The sequence below is a fragment of the Crocodylus siamensis genome, chromosome 4 (assembly GCF_052110815.1).
Source record: "Crocodylus siamensis isolate JL-2025a chromosome 4, ASM5211081v1, whole genome shotgun sequence".
Classification (NCBI taxonomy): Eukaryota; Metazoa; Chordata; order Crocodylia; family Crocodylidae; genus Crocodylus; species Crocodylus siamensis.
In genome coordinates this window covers 1,236,591-1,255,314 of record NC_143398.1, presented here as the reverse complement: position 1 = coordinate 1,255,314, position 18,724 = coordinate 1,236,591, and the positions used below count along the sequence as shown (strand labels likewise).

The window sequence follows — 18,724 nt, the reverse complement described above, 5'->3', positions numbered from 1 at the left end:
CACCAGGGCGATGTCCCTTGCAGGAAGGCAGGCAAAACCTCTTCTTCCTGCTCCTCCCTGCATCCCCCAGCTGGGGCACAGCCCCACACTGCCGGCCCCGGGCCCGGGCACCTCATCTCTGCTGCCTTGGATGCCGCGTCCCGGGGTCCACGCTGGGCCTGGAGCTGGGCCCCAGGCCAATGGGATGAGTTGGCTGGGCAGAGCCGTGGCAGTAGGGGCCTTGCCGTGGTGCTCGCCTGTGAGCGCTTGGGCAGGGGCAGGGGTCCAAGCCCCTCTGTATTGCGGCACCTATGCAAAGCCACAAAGCCCATCGCTGTGCAGATGAGGCTGGGGGCTGGTGTATCCACGTGCTGGGGGTGTTCAGGGGTCCTAGGAGCCGCCCATGCACCCACCCTCCTCCCTGCCCACCCAGCCCGGTGGGTACAGCAGGCTGATCTGGCGCAGCTGCCAGGAGCACGGGAGGCTCTGGGACTCGGAGAGGGCCAGCGACCTCTCTGTGCCCTCCGTTTCCCAGGGAATAATTACTTTGCAGAGGGGTAATTACGGAGATCACTTCCCTTAATTGCAGTACAGGAGGTCTTCCTGCTCTGCCCTGTGGCACTTGCAAAATCCCCAGTCCCTGTTGGCTTGTCTCCGGCTTTCCCAGGGCCCGGACCCTCAGCTCGGTGCCCCCCGCCGCCTTGCCCTCTCCAGCCCCCACAGCATGGCAGGCCTCCCGGGTGCATCGAGCTCGACCTGCAGGCAGGGAGCTGGGATGGAAATCATCCATTTTAATCTGCTTTTGCTGCTGTACTTCAGTCCTCTCCCTAAAGAAGCATGGATTCCCATCGGCTGGGAACCCAGCGTGGGTGGGCTGCAGGTGCGGAGGGATGTAGCCCCGAATATAGCCTCGCGCTAACTTGGCTGTTCTCTGCTAACCAGGACGATCCTGCCGTATCCACAGGCATTTATTTAAACAGTTAGGCAGCTGAAGAGACGCTTATTCAGACTAATAAGTTTTACATTTTCGCTACGAAGCAGTGAGCGATGCACTCCCGTTTCCCACCTCCCCCCTTGATTATTAATTTTTACTTGTGATTGGTGTCAAACTCCATTTGAACAAAAATTGGAATTAAATTAAAGCGTAGAGAAACAGTGTTTTAAAATGACTTTTAATTGAATAAATCTGCTGTAAGTGTACTGGCTGGCGGGGGGGAGGAGGGTAAAGGGTAATCATAACACGTTTTGCATATGAAATTGGTTTGTTCAACAAAGGAGCTATTTATCTGCAGGTAGCGAATTGAATCAGGGAGTCGCAGACGATGGGGGCTGGAGGGCCCTCAGGAGGTCGCATCTAGTCCAACCCCCTGCTCCAAGCAGGACCAGCCCCAACTACATCATCCCAGCCTCTGTCTACCCCAGGCTTCAAAACCTCCAAGGATGGAGACTCCTCCACCTCTCTGTTCCAGTGCTTTATTACCCTCCTAGTGAGGCTTTTCCTGATATCCAATCTCAACTTCCCTTGCCGCAGCCTGAGCCCATTGCTCCTTGTCCTGGCATCTGCCCCCACTGAGACCAGCCCAGCTCCATCCTCTTTGCAGCCCCCCTGCAGGGAGGTGACGGCTGCTGTTCAGTCGCCCCCAGTCTTTTCTTCTCCAGACTCAATGAACCCAGTTCCCCCAGCCTCTCCTCACCAGTCCTGTCCCCCAGCCCCCAAACCGTTTTCATTGCCCTCCGCTGGCCTCTCTCCAGTGCATCCACATCCTTTCTGTATTGGGGGGCCCACAGCTGGACATGGGACTCCAGATGTGGCCTCCCCGGTGCCGAATAGAGGGGAAGAATCGCGTCCCTCCATCTGCTGGCCACGCTCCTACTAACGCAGCCAGGATGCATGGCACCTCTTATTCAGATTCCCAAAACAAAATCTTGAGGGTCTTGACAGCACTAAGTCATTTCTACACCTGCGTTCATGTGATCACACCTGAGAGAAGGTTTTTAGCCAGAGCTAAACCGCAGTCTTGCAAGGCTGTGACACCGAGAGACTTCACCAGCAATGCATCCAAACAGCGCTTTGCAAGATGGATGTCTCGGACGGCCCCCCTCCTCCCGGGGCGGCAGCGGTTGGGTCTCATCCAGCCCCTTGCTCAGAGCAGGGCCAGCCCCAGTCTGGGTGCTTTTAGGCTGAGTGCTTCAAGTTCCCCGCGCCCTCCACAGTTTTAGAGTGAGCAGATCTCATTCTCACGCGCCTTGTTTCTTATTCATAGAGGGGAAGAGGAGAAACAAGCTTCCTGCTCTCTCAACTCCCAGTCGGGTTCTCGGCTTTGAATGAGCTAGTCATTGAACTCAGCTCGCTGAATAAACTGAAATGAAGCAAATCTTCCCCCGGCCCCTGCTGCGCCAGCGAGCGCCGTCAGAAGCGCTCGAGTGTCTCCGCCGGCGCTCGCTCCAGGTTCTTAGCCCCATTTCCCCCAGCCTGCCTTTGTGTTTTGAACATTTTGGGGGTAGAAACAGCTTTGCATTTTAAGGGTTTCAATGCACCTGCTTTAAATCAAAGCCCTCTGGGTTTTTTAGGTGGCTGGTTTTTATCGGTCCTGTCTTGCTGTGGCCCTTTCAGCTCCATGTCGGGGAGCAGGATGCTGTGGGTATAACCCAGCAAACGGGACTGATGCTTCCCCTCCTGGCTGCCCGGATCAGGGCTGGGATGGGCCGTGCCGTCCTTCGGCGCGTCTCCGCGGGCACGTGGTCCTCCAGCCGTGCAGATTTAGGGCCCAGCCTGGGTGTATTTTACTTCTGACACTTCTGCCAATACCAGGGCGGGGAGCGCTTGAACCTTGTCGCCCTTTCCCATCACTTCTCCACACGCTGCCGTTCTTCATCGCGCCAGGGCCAAAAAATGAACTCCATCCGTCACACGGTGCCCAGCTCAGGGCCGTAGATCACAGCCAAGCAGTGTTGATGCCAGCCAGCCAGGCTCGCTGTCCCAGTGCAGGGCTGAGGTGTTATGTTGCTTCGACACTTTGCCTTGTTATTTCTCCAGCTACCTTAGCAAGAGGAGGGCTCCTGCAGGGAGGGAGCTTTCCCACCCTGGGATTTTGGTGGACCCCTGCAGGGTTGATGCCAGCAGGAGCATTGGCATAGCCCAGTCCTCAGGGCTGCAAGGACGGGCAGTGCATGCAACCGGCACCCCTAAGGGAAGGGAAAAATCCCTGGCACGTGTCCCCGCACCATGGCACTTGCACAACTTGGGCGCAGACCCCAGGGCAGCCGAGGGCCACCGGATTGGACGTGTACCCCACACCTTGTGCTCTGTGCCCGTGCCAGAGGCACTCATGGCTGTTGGGTGCCAGGTGGACAGACTTGTGGGGTCTCCGCCATGCTTGGCTGCCTCCCTGCAGAGCCAGGTGCGTAACAGCCCTGCCCTCAACCCCGGGGCCCTGTGGGTCTCGGCACCGGGTGGTGTTGCCTTGTGCTGCCGTCACTGCAGGACGCGGCCGTGGTGCCGCAGCTCTCGCTGTCCCCTTGAGCTCCCTGCTCCGTGTGGTCCCAGGCACGGGCGGGGAGCGTGGGCCCATGCGTTTGTCCAACGCCGAGTCCATCCGTCCAGGGTCGGGGCTCCTAGAGCAAAAGTGCTCCTGACCCCAGCGGTCGTGGCACACTGTCTGCCACCGGCCACATGCAGAGGCCATCGTGTCTAAGCGCTCCGGTCTGGTTTGCAGCTGTGGGAGTGGGTTGGGAGAGAGGCTGTCGTCGCTCTCCCATGCAGGGCTCCCAGAACAGGTCGTGCTCCCCAGCTTGGCACCCGCGTTGCCCAGCTGCCCGTGGCATGACCAGTGCTGCTCTCCAGGGGTGCATCCCTGGCATCGCCTGTCTCCCTTGGTTGAAGGGGTGAATGCCTGAGGTTTCTTGCCTCTCCTGCGAGCTCCTGAACAGGCAGTTCTGTGTGTGAACGGGTGCGTGTGCCCACATGCCCTCAGGGCGGCAAGGATGGGTGGTGCATACATGTGTGTGCATGTTCAGATGCATGTGCATGCATCTGTGCATATACAGGTGTATGTACCGATATGCACGCAGGCATGCTTATGTGCACATGTGTGTGCCTACATGCATGTGCAAGCATTTGGTTGCATGTATGTATATATGCACATGCATGCATGTGTGCAAGCATTTGTGCATGTGTCCAGAAGTGTTGGGCATGCATGTGCACACACACGCATGTGATACTGTCATGCATGAAGAGCAGCGCGGCTGGCTAGTGTCAGAAAAGTCAGTGCCTTCTTGTTCGGGCTTCTTCATCCGCTGTCAGGGCCATCCTGGCTCCCCCTTGCCCCTGGATCCAGCAGGAGCAGGTGGATGATAGCCCTTTAGGAGACCACCCGCCCACCCAGGGGATGCCTCGTCTGTGTGCCAAGCTCCCTGTGCTCCCAGCGGAGGGGGCAGGTGCTCCATGCAGCACAGGCTGCTCTGACTCGCAGTTGCCACTGGCGACCCCCCCCCCCCCCCGGCTTTACCCATTTTGGGCTCCTTGCCCCTCAATTCTGGCTTTGGAGGGCCCCATCCAACCCGGGCCCCCAAGGGCGTTTCATGGGCAGCAGGGTGCTAGGTGCATCTGGGTGCAGCCCAGCCCCTTGGCTCCTGCTGTCACCCAGCTCCCCCCTCCCTTGGTGACAGCCTCGTTTTCACAGTAATTACTGCGTTTCAAACCAGCCAGGGTGAGGCATTGGGAGCAGGGATGGGTAGGGGGTTGCGTGGGGGTCTCTTGCTGCCGGCTCTTGGCACATCCGGCCTTGTCTCCAAGCCACGGGGCTGGAGCAGAGGCGGTATCACCATACCTGTGGTGTGGGTCTGGTCCCCGGCGCCAGAGCATCCTGATTTCCCCTGTCCCCAAGGTAGGGCATCTCATTTTCCTCCCTGTGTGGACACACTTACTCCAGAGTAAGAGCCCCTTGTGGCAAATGAGCCCGATCCAGGTCCAGCCTGGATGAAGCGGGCTGGGGAGCACGGGGCGCTCATTCCAGACCTGCGTGGGTGACCGGTGTTATTTGCCCCCTGCTCCAGTCTGGGGTAACTCAGCCGAGCAGAGGAGCCTTGTGCCTGCAGGCTGGCCTGGCAGCCAGACCGGACCGGCGGTCTCCAGGGGAGCGGGCACACGGCCCATCAGCCTCGCCGTGCTCCGCGGCCATGGCTCTCTGCCCCCCTCCACGATCCCCGTCGTGCCGCGGGCCCCGGAGCGCAGAACGACCTTGCTCAAGGTCCCGCCGCGCCTCCTGTCACTTCCTCTGCATCTCTTTCCCTCGCTCTCCCTCCTTCCCCGCTCCTGGACGCGCTGTTGACAGCTGCATTATTGCTACCTGTGCTTACAGCGCGTCGGGAGACGGACAGCTGTAGGGGCCGCGCGGCGCTCTGTCACCCGCCCGGCCAGGTGCTTTACTGCCGCGCTCTTGGGATCCGACATGCAGAAAAGGGCCTCGTTCATCAGCTCCGTCGCAGCTTCCGACTCGCTGCCAGGACGAGACGGAGACAGGGCCCGCTGAGGTGCTGATGGAGAGGGCTGGCTCCGTGCCCCGCGGGCGCGGAGGCGATGCTGTCTCGGTGCGGGCGCCCTGGAGCGAACCGCGGCAGGACGCGCAGGTCCCTTGCTGAGCGTGGCCCCCCCGGGCTGCTGCCCCCTGGTTCGCAGCTCTCGGTCCCGGCGTCTGGGGCAGCTGTGGTGCGTGGCTCCATCCGCACGTGGCTCCAGCTCCGTCGTTGCGTGGTTGTGGTGTTTTGTCCCCCCTTGGCCCTGCCCCCCTGATTTCCCTCTTCGGTGTGGGTGCAGCCGGGTCGCCCTGTTTGCTCAGGCAAACCCCGTGCCCGACGTTGGCACTGCACGACACAGTCACCCCTGACAGCCCCTGGGGTACAGGGGGGCCGTGGCCGCCAACCTCCTGCTGCTGCCAGGGGGTCGTGGGTGCTGCAGAGAGCCCAGGCCGTGCCCCCGCTGCAGAGGAAGGCAAAACCCCCCAGTCAGACCAGTCTGAGCGGGGGGAAATCCCTTCCTGCCCCAGTGCAGCGTGGGGCTGAGCCTGAGCACAGGGGCAAGACCCTCCCGCCAGGATCCCACGGGGCCCCCGTCCCTAACACCCAGCGCCTCCGGGGGAGGCTTCAAAACCCCTGACACATGGATAGCAGGAGGGGGAAAAATTTCCTCCTGGCTCCCAGCCAGGCTCTCGTCACCGCCCCGCGGCTCGCCGTTGCCAGCCCCGCCGGCCGCGCAGTCGCCGGCGCTGCAGATGCAGCTTTCTGAGGGGTCCGAGGAGCCTTGGGAATCTGCCTTAGGATCGCGGGAAAGTCGAAGCTCGCACGGTCACATCCGGTCCAGCCCCCGCGCTGGGCAGGATCAGCCCTAACTCAATCAGCCCAGCCCCGGATCCGTCCAACGTGCTCTGGAAAACTTCCAAGGAGGGAGATTCCCGTGTGCCTCTAGGTGCCTGTTGCAGTGCTGAACGCCCGCAGGGTTTCTCCTCATCTCCAGTCTCAGTTTCCCCTGCTGCAGCTGGAGCCCGTTGCTCCTAGTCCTGTCCCCTGCGGCCTCAGAGTAAAGCCCGTCTCCGTCCTTTGTCCTCGCCCTGCAGGGACGCGCAGCCTGTGATCGCATCCCCCCTCCGTCGTCTCTTCTCCGGACTGACTCACCCCAGCTCTGGCAGCCTGTCTTCCTCCGTCCTGCTTCCCAGGCCCCTAATCGTTGTTGTCACTCCGTGCCTGGGCTCTTGCCAACCTGTCGACATCCTCCTGCCTCTCCCCCGTCTGCTGTGACAGGGCTGCCTCGCGCAGGGCAGGAGCTGGGAGGGGAAGGCCCAGCCGGAGAGCTCCTTATTCCCCCTGGGCCTGTCTGCGGCGGTCCCTGGGGAGGGGAGGTGATTAAACCAGGCTTCTGGCTTGGAGACACCTGTCTTCTTGCAGCACGGCGCTGGGCTAATGGTCGTCTGGGGCTTACTGACAGGCGGGTGCCTGCCCTGGCCTTGGTAGTGCCACCTGCACCACTGAGGTGCCGGCCCAGGGACAAGGTTGGCGCTGGGGGGATTTGGTTGGGGTCTCAGCGTGGCATACAGCAGTGCCTCTGTGCTGTGCAGCATGGGGGTCTTGCAGCGGAGAAGCTGCGATGGTGACCAGAGTTGGGACCTGGGGTGCAGCAGGCAAGGGGGTCGGGGGCTGCCTGTGCCCCTCGAGTGCAGGGCGACGTGTGCGGGCTCGAAGCCCTCGCTGCTCCTGGGTGGCGCTGGCCCGCGGGCGCTGCGGCAGAGCCTTCCTGGAGGCCGCTCGGCGGGGTTGAGGGCCCTCCATGTCCCGGGCCAGCTGGGCCTCGCTCTCTGCTCCCAGTGGTGCCATCCGTGCCCTTCTGAGGTGTGCTCGGTGCTGGCTGGGCCCGACACCCGGCGCCGGCACGTGCAGCAGCGTTTGTGGGGTGCCAGCCTCTGCCGCAGGCGTGCAGGGGCTCTCGTCTGGCCCTCGCTGCTTCCCTGGGGCAGGGGAGGAGCCCCGGAGCTGTCTGGTGACACGGGCACGGCCAAGCTGCGAGTGGGGAGCGGCCTGTGCCCCTCTGCCCGAGCCTGCTCCAAGCTCCAGGCAGCGCTTTCTCCCTCCCCGCACCTGGTGTCTGGCCGCGGATGCCACGTGCCAGTTCAGCTGCAGTCCTCGTGGCCTCGTGTAATTTCTGGCCTCCGCTGTCTGGCCGGAGGGACCAAAGGGACTGTGCCTTGCTCCTGCTGGGACTCAGACCTGAGGGTCCTGGCCTGTTTTCAAGCCTCCCCCCGAGATGCTGGGTGCTGCAGCCTGTGCTGCTGGTGGCACCATCCCTGCAGGGTCCTGGCTGGAGGGTCTTGCCCCTACGCTCAGGCTCAGCCCCGCGCTGCACTGGGGCAGGAAGGGATTTGCCCCATCCCTGATTTAGGCTCTTCCTCTCCCCCTAGGGCAGCCCAGAGACTCATCCACACGCTTGCTCTGCTCCCATTCCCTGCTGGTGCCCCTCACTCCCGACCTGCGAATGGGTCCCGCTGGAGGCTTCAGCTGCCGGCAGTTCAGCCCCCAGGCCTCGAGTCGGGTCCTGGCTCTGGGAGCTGCAACGAGAAGAGTTTGCAGCCACGTCTGGGCATAGCATCTTCCCTCCCCCCTGCCACAGCCGGAATTCAGAGTCTGGTCACCAGGAGCTTGGAAACTACAGGGGTGGCCCCTGGGCTGGGAGGGAGCTGCCACCGTCTCCCGTGGGTGCCCGTGAAGCCACGTAGCTGACCCAGGCTGTTCTCTGTCCTTTCCAGGCATCGAGTGCCCCCGAGGGGCCCGCAACCTGCCTGGCCTGGTGCACGAAGGGGAGCCTTTCAGTGAGGACGCCACACTCTTCACCAAGGAGCTGGTGCTGCAACGGGAGGTAAGGCCTGCCCTGCGCCGTCTCAGATGACCTCGTCAGAGGCCCCGACGTATGTGTGGAGCCAGGCAAGTGGTGCTGGCAGGTCTCGTTCCCTCCAAGGCTCCTCGCTCTGTCGGCGCGCGGCGTTTCCCGGCGTGTGTCCGTGGCCAAGCTGGGGTGGCCTGAGCTGGGGAAGCCACCCTGCCCCTCTCGGCTCTCTGAGCATCTCTGTTGTGTCAGGAGCAGGGGAGCTGCCTCGGCACCAAGCCCTTCTCTGCGTTGTGAGCAGGTCTGCAAATCGCGGAGGTATCCGTGTTGCCTTGGCCCAAAATCTCCTGTCGGCAGCCTGGCAGCAGGGGGGCAGGACAGGACGGGTGGACAAGTGCTCTCTCTGCTCTGAATGGCGTCCTAGCGTGTGTCTGGGCATCTGGGAAGGCTCAGCCAGGTGGCTGTTTGTCTGCGGAGGAGGTTTAACTGAGACTTGCCCAGTGCTGGGGTTAGCAACTCTCATCTGCCCTCTCGAGCATCCTGCAAGCTTGGGCAAGCTCCTGACGTGCTCCATAGTGAGACTGTGACTGACCTCGTGCGCAACTAGCCCCTGGCCCCTGCCACGGCCCCAGACAAGTGCAGCGGCGGCTCGGTGTCCTAGACAGGCCACGCACGCTTGCCGCCGAGCGCGCTGCAGGGGTTCGAGTGGCTGGGGAAGGAAGCGTGAGCCGGCTCCAGAGAGGGAGGGAGAGAGGCAGCGCCCGGCGAGCTGGCTGGCAGGCGGGCACGTGGCTGCGCGTGTGTGCGGGCACGTGGGCGGGCGGGGAGGCAGCGTCTTGGCGAGGGGCCGTGTGATTCACGCTGCCGTGGGCGCCGGGCCTCGGGGCTGCCCCCAGGAAGGGGAGGGAGAAGGAGCAGGAACGGGGGAGGCGAGCTGGGACTCGGCACCGTGGGTCCTGCTGGGGCCGGGCACGGCTTGGGCTGGGTCTTGCCGGGCTCTTCCAGGATGCAAAGGAAGCTCTCCCCTGCGCTGGAAAGCTGCTGCTGAGGGGGGCTGGGTAGAGACACCCTACAGGGACCCCCCCAGACGGTGCTCTGTGCAGGGGAGACTTGTTCGCGGCTCCCCACCCGGGGCCTTTGGGAAGGGGCCGCAGCAGCAGTTCCTGCCAGGCGCCAGCTTCCAGCCAGGGATAGGATAGGGGAGCGGCGGTGCCTCCACCCGCAGGCTCTGGCCACACACACCCCCCAAACAGCTGGCAGCAGGGATGTGTAGCGTGCCCCAAGGAAGGTGAGAGCCCTGCTTGAAGCTGCCCGTTCCTCGTGCCCCCATACGGCCCTGGGAGAGCAGGGGGGTCACGGCCGCCAGTGTCCTGCTGCTGCTGCCAGGTGGGTCACGGGTGCTGCAGAGAGTCCAGGCCGAAGCTGTGCCCCCGTTGCAGGGGAAGGCAAAACCCCCTGGTGTGACCAGTCCGAAGAAGGGGGAAATCCCTTCCTGCCCCAGTGCGGCGCGGGGCTGAGCCTGAGTGCGGGGGCGAGACCCCCAGCCAGGACCCTGCGGGGTTGGTGCCAGCAGCAGCATCGACACAGCCCAGCCCCAGCCCGGATTGCACCGAGCACCTTTGGGGGAGGCTTAAAACTCCCTGACACATGGAGCAGAAAGCTGGGGGGCAACTAGCCCAGCACCCTGGGACACCCCCACAGCAGAGCATGGACATCGTTGCGGCTAGATCCTCCCAGCCCAGTGCCCGTCCACCCTCTCCCTAACACCTCCAGCAATGCAGTCTCCCCCTCCCTTGCCAGCTCTCCGGGAGCCTCCCTGCTCCGGCAGCGAAGGCTGTTTAGCGCGTACAAGACGGCGCCCAGGTAGGGAGGTCTCTACCGCTTTGCTGTGCTAACCGCCCTGCTCAGCAGCACCGCGTCGATGCATGATTGAGCGCCCCCCCTCCCTGTGCGCCTCGTCTGATGTGCGAGCGCTTACTTATTCATACCCCGTGCGCTTCGGGGACGCGTCAGGCAGCGGCACGCCGGCTCCGAGCCACGCAGCACCGGGGAGTGGAGGCCAGCGCTGGCTTTGCGAGCAGCCCTGCGTGGGCTGGGGGGTGCGGGGCATCCGGCTCCCGCTCCTCTGGGTTGCCCATGTGGGCTTCTCGGGGCCCTTTGAGCTGGAGCAGGAAGGCACGAGGCCAGAAAAGGCTGGCAGGGAGGGGCATGGGGTGGTGACACCAGAGGGTGGAAAAGCCTCTTTGGAAGCAGCGCCAGGGCCTGGAGGGGTCTCCTGTAGGACACAGCTGGGGGGTCGCAGCCCTTGGAGAAGCACCCGCCTACTCATCTCCTCCCAAAGTGCCTAGGCCAGGTGGGAGGGGTCTCGTCGGAGCAGCAGCTGACCTCTGCGGGAGAGTTTAGGGGGTCTTGGGCAGGTCACGCCAGCCCCGTGATCCCCGTGCACAGGGTCAGGCGGGGAGGTCCTGGGGACCCTTCTAGCGCTGAGCTCTCGGGGACATCCGTGCATCCCGGGGGTCTCTGGAGCGTCCCTGAACCCCTCTCCTGCCCCCCCCCGTGGCAGCAGGATGTTGGCGGCCGCAGCCCAGGGGCGGGGGCGATGCCTGGGGCTGTGTCAGGGTGACTGTGTCATGCAGCTCCACGGTCGCACACAGGGTTTGTCTGGGGGGGCGTTGGATGGGGCTGATCCTGACCCCGCAGCTCCCTGCCAGCCCCATGGCTCTAGGATGTGACCCCAGCTCCAGCTGGCATCCACCCGCCAGGCCTGGAGGGGCCCAGGGCCAGCATCTCCGCTGCTGCAGCCGTGGTCTAGGGAGGGGAAAGCACCTGGTTTCCTTTCTGCCAGGAGGGGGGAGATGCATCTCCAGGGACCTTTCTCACCTGTGAGCACCTCCCTGGGCTGTATCACTGACCCCCCTCATTTTTGCAGCACAAGTAACTTGCCTGAGGTCGTGCAGGAAGTCGGTGTCAGAGGCAGGGCTGCTGCATCTCCTGCTGCCGGCTCCCGGCGCGGTCTGGGCGCAGGGGCCTGGTGCGCCGTGAACCCCTGCTCTGGCGTCCCGCGTTCGGTGCGACTGGTGCTCCTCGTGTCCCACGCAGCACACGCCTCCCAAAGCGCCAGGGCCAGGCAGGGGAGTCTCACCTGGACAGCCGCTGGGGTGGGTTTGGGGGGGGACGTGGCGCCCGGGATTTCAGCCTGCCTGAGCCAGCGAGCCGGGAAGACAGGGCAGGAGCACGGTGCCCGCCGCGCCCCCGACCTTTCCGTGCCAGGGAGGCCCCACGAGTGCACTCGCCCCCGCTAAGCCGTACGGCATAACAACCTACTGTCGCCGCTGGCAGTGGCAGCTGCCCACCTCGCGGTCTGTGCCAGAGGCCCTGGGTGCAGCCCGCAGCCGTGCCCTTCCCCGAGTCCCCTGGGCTGCATTTTAATGCCCGCTATCGATCCATCCCGTTCCAGCGCAGCCCCCCGGGGGGAGGTGGGGGTCCAGCCGGCGCCCCGCGACGTGGATTTGGGGGCATCACCAATCATTTTAGGACGGGGTCAGCAGCTCCGAAACCCTCGTGCTGAATGCCGGACCGGGCAGGGCCAGGGCGGGGGGTTTCCCTGTCTGGTCACAGGCCAGGCCCCAGCCCTGGAGCGGGCAGGGCATCGCCGGTAGGGACCCGCGGGCGTGCGGGGGTTTCTTCCGCCCGAGGGGCTCCTCTCCAAGGGCCGGGGTTGAGACCGGGCAGCTCGCCGCACGCAGCGCCGGTGTCGCCGGCTCGGCAGGTGGAGGGGCCCGATGCGCTGGCTCCGGCCGGCCCTGCGGGACTTTCCCCGGGCGGGGGGAGAGGCGCGGGCGCCGCGGCGGCGCTCGTGCGCTCTCCCGCTGGGAAGATGAGGGGAATTACTCTGCGCCGTTAATGATCGTGCCCCCCTCCCCCGTCCCCCCCGGCGACCTCTGAAGCTTGTAATACACAATCCATTATGTGCAATGGCTTATTTATGATTTTACAGCCCCCGCGGGTCTGCTGGGCGCGTAACGGAGCGCGCCCCGGAGACGGCGCCCGGCGTGTGACAGCGGCACTTAACGCGCCCCGGACGCGGCCCCGAGCGGCTCCCGGGCCTGGGCGCAGAGCCGGGGTGGCGGGGGGCCTCCTGCAGAGCGCTGGGGGGGGCCGCCGGCTCGTCCCTGGCCCCCCGTCTTGCCAGGCCCCCCAAGCCGTGCTCGCCCTCCAGCTGCCCGCGACCCGCGCGTGCTCGGGGCCTGCCCCGCCAGCTGGGGTGCATCTCCTGCCCGTGCCCCCCGCCCCGTCCCCTCCTGCCCCGGTTCCTCGGCCCGGCTCCGTGCCGCTGGTGCCAGGTTGCAGAAGCCCTGGTCTCCATGGCAACCGGTGAGCGAGGTAATGAGTCCAGGTGTGCCGGCGCCGTGTTCCCGGCTGTGTCAGCACTTCCCTGCCGCGGCCAGTGGGGGGGGCCTCTACCCCTGCCCCAAGCTGGGCGGCTGCTCCGTGCCCAGCCCCGGCTGCGCCTTGGGGGTCGCCCCAGGACAGCACGGCGCCCCCCCCCCAGCAAGCCCTGGCGACATGCTGGTGCCCATCGCGGTGCCCCCCCGGCATAAAGCGACCCTGCTGCATCTCCCCTTGCACGGGGGGGGGCAGGAGGTTGCGAAGGGAGCACCTGGCATCGGTCCCCCCATGCCCCTGCCATTTGTCTGCCCTCGTTGACTCGCCGGGAGGGTCGATAGCAATTCACCTGTTCCCTCCATCGATTCCGGCGCCGGGGGAAGAAGAAGGATAGGCAGCGCCGGGCCGTTCATCAGCCCGGCTCCAGGGGTGTAGAGCTGGGCCTAACCGCGGTGCCACGGCTGAGAGAGCGGCCGTGCGCAGTCCTGCGTTGCTCCAGCGTCCGTTGCTGCTCCAGCCACGTTCCTCCTCCGTCATGGCGGCTGGCTGGCTGGCTGCCCCCTGCCCCGTGCCTTTCTGCTCCGTGTGTCGGGGGGGTTTTAAGCCTCCCCCAGAGGCGCTGGGGCTGGGGCTGGGCTGGGCCAGTGCTCCTGCTGGCACCCACCCCGCAGGGTCCTGGCTGGAGGGTCCTGCCCCCGAGCTCAGGCACTGGGGCAGGAAGGGATTTCCCCCGTGCTCAGACTGGCCACACTGGGGGGTTTCCCCTTCCTGTGTGGCGGGGGCACGGCCTGGGCCTGGGCTCTCTGCAGCACCCATGATCCCCCTGGCAGCAGCGGGACGTTGGCCCCCCTGTATCCCAGGGGCGATGCCTGTGGCTGTGTTGGGGCGACCGTGTCATGCGGCTCCAAGGCCGGACACGGGGTTTGTCGGCGGGGTTTGGGGAGAGCCGATCCTGCCTCAGTCTGGATGTGACCCCGCAGCTCCCTGCCAGCCCAGCATCTCTATGTAATTCATGTATGATTGTTGCCTCTCCCCACCCTGGGGGATCAAGCTCGGAGGGAGAAGCTGAGGCCACCCCACCAACATTTGGGCAACACAACTCTGAGAACAGGCTTCTCCATCCTCCAAGACCCCTTCCCAGGGGCCAAGGGTGCGATGCAGGGGAAGGGACCTGCCTCCCGCAAGGGACTGCAGGTTGCCCTGGGGTATGTGGGGGCAAGTGACGCTGCTGCCCACGTCTGCCCCGTGTCTGGTCTCCGAGGGGCACATCCTGCCCCAGTCTCCTTGACACAGCAAAGGGCACCAGCAAGTGGAGGTGCAGGTCGGGAGTGAGCGGCACCGGCAGGATGGGGAATCCGGAGCGGGGGGTTGTTTCTGCCCCTACTCGGGCTCTCAGCTGGGCCGAGCAGGCAGCAGATTCAGGGCTGCGGGCGTCTCTTCTCCATCCTTCCAGCCAGTGCTTTCCATCCCTGGTCTCCATGGTTGCAGGCGGGACCCCCGTGGGGGCTGGAGCCACGCAGAAGGGAAAGGTCACGGCTGCTGTAAGCCGTGCTGGGGGCTGCCCCAGGCATGGGGTATCATTACCACCCCTGGGGCTTGTGCCCCAAGTGAAGGGGCAGGGCATCTGCAGCCCCTTGCAGGTGGGGTCTCGGGGGATGGAGACGCCTGTTTTCATGGCGGTGCTGCCTGAAGGCTGGTGGGTGCCCCCTGGACCTCAGTTTCCCCTCTGCGTGTGGTCACTCAGCTTCGGCGGGAGGCACGCATGAGAGCAGCGGGACTGGAAGGGATCTCCAGGGCTCACGCGCGTGCTTGCACGTGCCTGGCGTCTGGCCTTGCTTGCGGCGCTGTGACCTGGCCCCTTGCTGCCTCCCCTGCAGCTTGGCCGGAGATGCCCGCGGGAAGGTGGCACGCTACCGGGAAGCCCAGCATGGGCAGGAGACGGCTCTTGGCGTCGAGTCCCCCCGCAGCACCCGGTTGATGTGGCATTTAAACCAGGGCAGCCCCCCCTGCTCGGTGCCCGGAGCTGCCCGTAAATCCGCCGGTGCCTGGAGCTGCCTGGCACGGGGGCCGGCGCGGAGGAGGAGGATGTGTTTTTGAGCGGTGTCTCTAGCCGGCTGCTGACTCACCAGCAGGTGAAGCGAACCAGGCTCTGACGAACCCAGTCCTCGCTAATTTGGGGAAGAAGCTCACGTTCCGGCTGGCCTCAGCCTGGCCTGCAGCATCTCCTGCACTGGGCACACGCGTGTGCACATGGAGCGCCACTGTGCGGGGGGAGGGATGGCAGATCCCACGCATGCATACGCTCATGGGTCAGGCTGGCGCTGTGCTGCACGAGTGCTGCGCGGGCAGAGAGAGCCCAGGAGGATGCCTGCGGGGTGCGGCCTGGTGACAGTGCGCACACACCATGCGTGCGATGGCTGTGTGCAATGGGGGGCAGGGGAGGGAGGGAATTGTGTGCAAGAGTGAAATAGGAGCATATGGCTGGGAGCTGTTTGTGCGCATGCCTACTGGTGCCTTATACGTGCACATTCATTCCAGGCATGCCTCTGTGTGTGTATGTGTGTGTGCACATGTGCATGTATGTGTGCATGTGTTTATGCATGTGCATGTGGGTGTGTACATGCATGAGTGCATGCATATGTGTGCATGCATGCCCATGCGGATGTGGATGCGTGTGCATGTATGCGTATGCTTGCATATGTGTATGCATGTGCGTGGATGCGTGTGCATGTATGCGTATGCTTGCATATGTGTATGCATGTGCATGTATGCGTATGCTTGCATATGTGTATGCGTGCACACTCATGTTTATGCATGAATGTGGGGGTGTTTGTGCATGTATGCGTGCATGTATGCGTGCACATGCGTGTATGCAAGTACGTGGGTGCGGCTGTGTGTGCACATACTCACATGTGTGCTTGTGCCAGAGGGTGCGTGTGGGTCCGTACCTGTGTCAGACTAGAGACGAGCTCCAGCTGCTTGGGGCTGTGATCTGCTACGGGCAAAGCCAAGCGCTGGCCTCTCCCCGGCGCCCCGGGGGGATTTCAGGGGTTAAGGGGCAGCAGCCGCCTGGCATTCGGCTCCTCTCTCTCTCCTCCGTCACGCAGCCCAGCGGTTTTGGGAGCGTGTCTGTGAGCCTGGCTGTCCTTGCCAGGCGCCTTATGTGAAAGGCAGACCTTCCCTCCCCCCCGCATCTTGCCCCCGGGGTCTGACTGGCAGCCCCTGGCTCAGGCTCTTGCTGCTGCCTGTCGTCAGGCCGGGGAGCTGCAATCGCATCTGCAGTCGCCGAGCCCAAAATACACGCAGCGAGAGGAAGAATTCGCCGAGCCCCACGTCAGAGCCAGTGCGGGGGAGCCTCTCCAAGCCCACGCAGCCGGAGCCGCCTGGGAAGGGGTTGGCGGGGGTGGGGGGGAAGTCAGCGGTTTTTTGGCTGCACGGGAATGCCCCCAACACGTGCCAGGGAGGTCAGGAGGTGCCCGGGGTGGCACCGGAGCCTGAATCCCACGTCCCCATCGCAGCTGGGGCAGGGGAATCGCACCCACGGCACCAGGCACGGCACCCGGGTGCGTCCCTGGCCAGCTCCGGCGGGAAGACGTCTGCGGCCGGGAGGGACACGCGCGAGGCCTGGCTCTGTCCCGAGCCGCTCTCCTGGGATCCCGTGCGGGCGTTGCGCCGATGCCCGTCACGCTTGGGCTGTGTTTTCAAGCGCGGAGGCCGCGCGCGCTCCGCCTCTCCCGAGCCGCTGGCCCCGCGCGCGCTCCGCCTGGCCTCGCGGAGTCAAGCTGTGATCTTTTCCTGTTCATGCATCATCGCCGGCAATCAAGAGCCTGGCTCGCCCTCCGCGACATCTGCACCGCTCCATTGTCTGCCGCGCAGGCTGCCTGGGTTCAGCCGAGGCCCTGCTCCGGCACGTGAAGACGCCCGGGCCCGGGGGTGCTCGGAGGGAAGCTGCGGTCCAGGGGGTCCCCGGGGGCCCCTCTGCTTTGGGGACGCTCTGTGTCCCTGCCGCCGCGCGATGACCCCTCCGCCGCCCTTGCAGAGGCGCTGGGCTGACCCTGCCCGGAGCGGGAGGTTGCACCGTGTCCTGAATTTCTTTCCTGTTTTGCTCCCTCTTGGGGACCCGCTTGTGCCGTAGACCACCCAGCTTGGGCTCTTGCCCTGAGACACCGCCGTACGGCTGGAGCCACTCGCCTCTTTCATGGGGGCTCATTAGGGACCCCCGGAGCAGGGCTAGCTCCTGTGTGCCCCCGCCAGCCCCGAGGCCAGTGGGTCTCCAGTGGACAGGGGAACATTGGGGACACCGTGTACTTGTCCGCGAGGGACCCCTGAATGTGGCCGGCGGGGCTCTGGGTGGGCCGTGGGTGCCGTCGCATGGCAGCCGGGGGGAGGCTGCGGCAGGGGCAGGGGCTTCTCAGCTGCCGGCGGTGACATTTGCTTTCTCCTGTTTTCTAGGCAGTAAATATTTGCCTTTCGGCGGTTTTGCAGCTAATTACTGTGCATCTACCCCCTCCCCGTTGCAAACCCGACACTTTGACTTGCAGGGGGAGGGGGTCTTGCCATGGAGAGTGGCGAGCACAACCCCCCCCCGGCCAGATGCCCAGGGAAAGTCGCCCGGGCTCTGGGGGCGAGCACAGTGCCCTCGCAACGTGACCTGCAGGGCTGAGTGTGTCCCATGCATGCCCGAGCACCCATCCTGGCGCCGGTTGGGCACGGGACTTTGAGCAAGTCGGGTCCCTGCTCCGTACCTCAGTTTCCCCATCTCGAGTGCGCAGGCTTTCCTAGCCCCTTGCCCAGGAGACCCCATTCTCTCCAGCCCCGGCCATCAGTGGTCCTCAACCAGTTTAGGTCCCACTCCCCGCCGGTCCCAAGACCAGGGAAGAGCCCACAGCTGGGCGGTAAATCTCTCGCCCACCCTGCGCCGGTGTCTGCGCGCCCCACGGGGCCGTGCCGGTCGGCACCCTTGGTAGGGCCACGCGGCAGCTGCTGCCCCGCATCCTTCTTCGTGTGCCCCCCAGCTCCTGCTCTGTGCTTTCCCTTCACCCCCCCTTTCCCGTTTCTTCCTTGTCACCCATGCATGAGTGTGGGGGGCAGAGGCAAGAAGCCGTGCCAGCCTCGCCGGTGGGCATGGGCCGCACTTCGGCCTCCCCCCGGATGCCTGTGGGGCTTTGCCAAGAATCCTTGGCTCTTTGGTACCCGTTCGGATGCATCCTTTGCATCTCAAACACCCCCCTCCCCCCACTCCCTTCCCAGAGCACCACTGGCAAAGGGCATGGAGGCCGCAGGGGACAGGGGTGGCGAGGACCTCATCCTGGCCTTTTTATCCCAAAATAAGGCAGAGACTTTGACTCAAGGGGGGAGCGGAGGGGGGTTTGTCTGCTGCCCATCTTGCCTCCCCGGTCCTCGTCTTCCCCGGCACTGGGGGGGACCCGAGGTTGGATGTGGCTGCGGGATGAAGGGGAGCACCGGCGCCTCCAGCAGCTGTAGCGCCAGCCCGGCCTGCCCGCCCGGCTGCGATTCACCCGCAGCCAAGAGCTCTCGCCTCGCTGGGGCTGGAAGACTGTCTCCTTTCTCCGTTTCAAAAGAGAGAAAGGAGGCCGTTCTCTCCCTCCCGCCCACCCTCCCTTTCTCTCCTTCCCCCAAAGCCTTTTTTTTTCCTTCCCTTCCTTTTTTTTAATAGAAGCAGGAACATTATTTACTTTGGTATTTTAATTGAAAGCCAGAATTAAAACCAAGCACTTCAATAAAACCAATAGAGCCCGGTCCCCGGCCCGCACTGAGGTTTTCGTGGAGGAGTCTCTCCATCTCCCCTGGCCCGGGAGGGGAGTGCGGGGGCTGGAGCAGGCAGCTCCAGGGTGCTGAGCTAAAACCTGACGTTCGGTTTGATCTGAGCGTCCCCCCCACAAAAAACCTGAATTCCTGCTGCTTCCAAAGTCCATAATTACGCAGTGCCTGGGGCCCCAAATAGCTGCAGGGAAGCGGTGAGAAGCCGTG

At 64.4% G+C, this 18,724-nt stretch overlaps 1 protein-coding gene across 1 annotated transcript in view; it reads left to right on the top strand.

Moving 5' to 3' along the window:
• The window catches only part of SND1 (staphylococcal nuclease and tudor domain containing 1), a 231,867-nt gene that overhangs the window by 197,634 nt on the left and 15,509 nt on the right, over window positions 1-18,724 (top strand). The window contains exon 16 of the mRNA XM_090041370.1: window positions 8,271-8,380. Within this exon, the coding sequence (XP_089897496.1) occupies window positions 8,271-8,380 (110 nt within the window). The remainder of the gene's footprint in view (window positions 1-8,270; window positions 8,381-18,724) is intronic.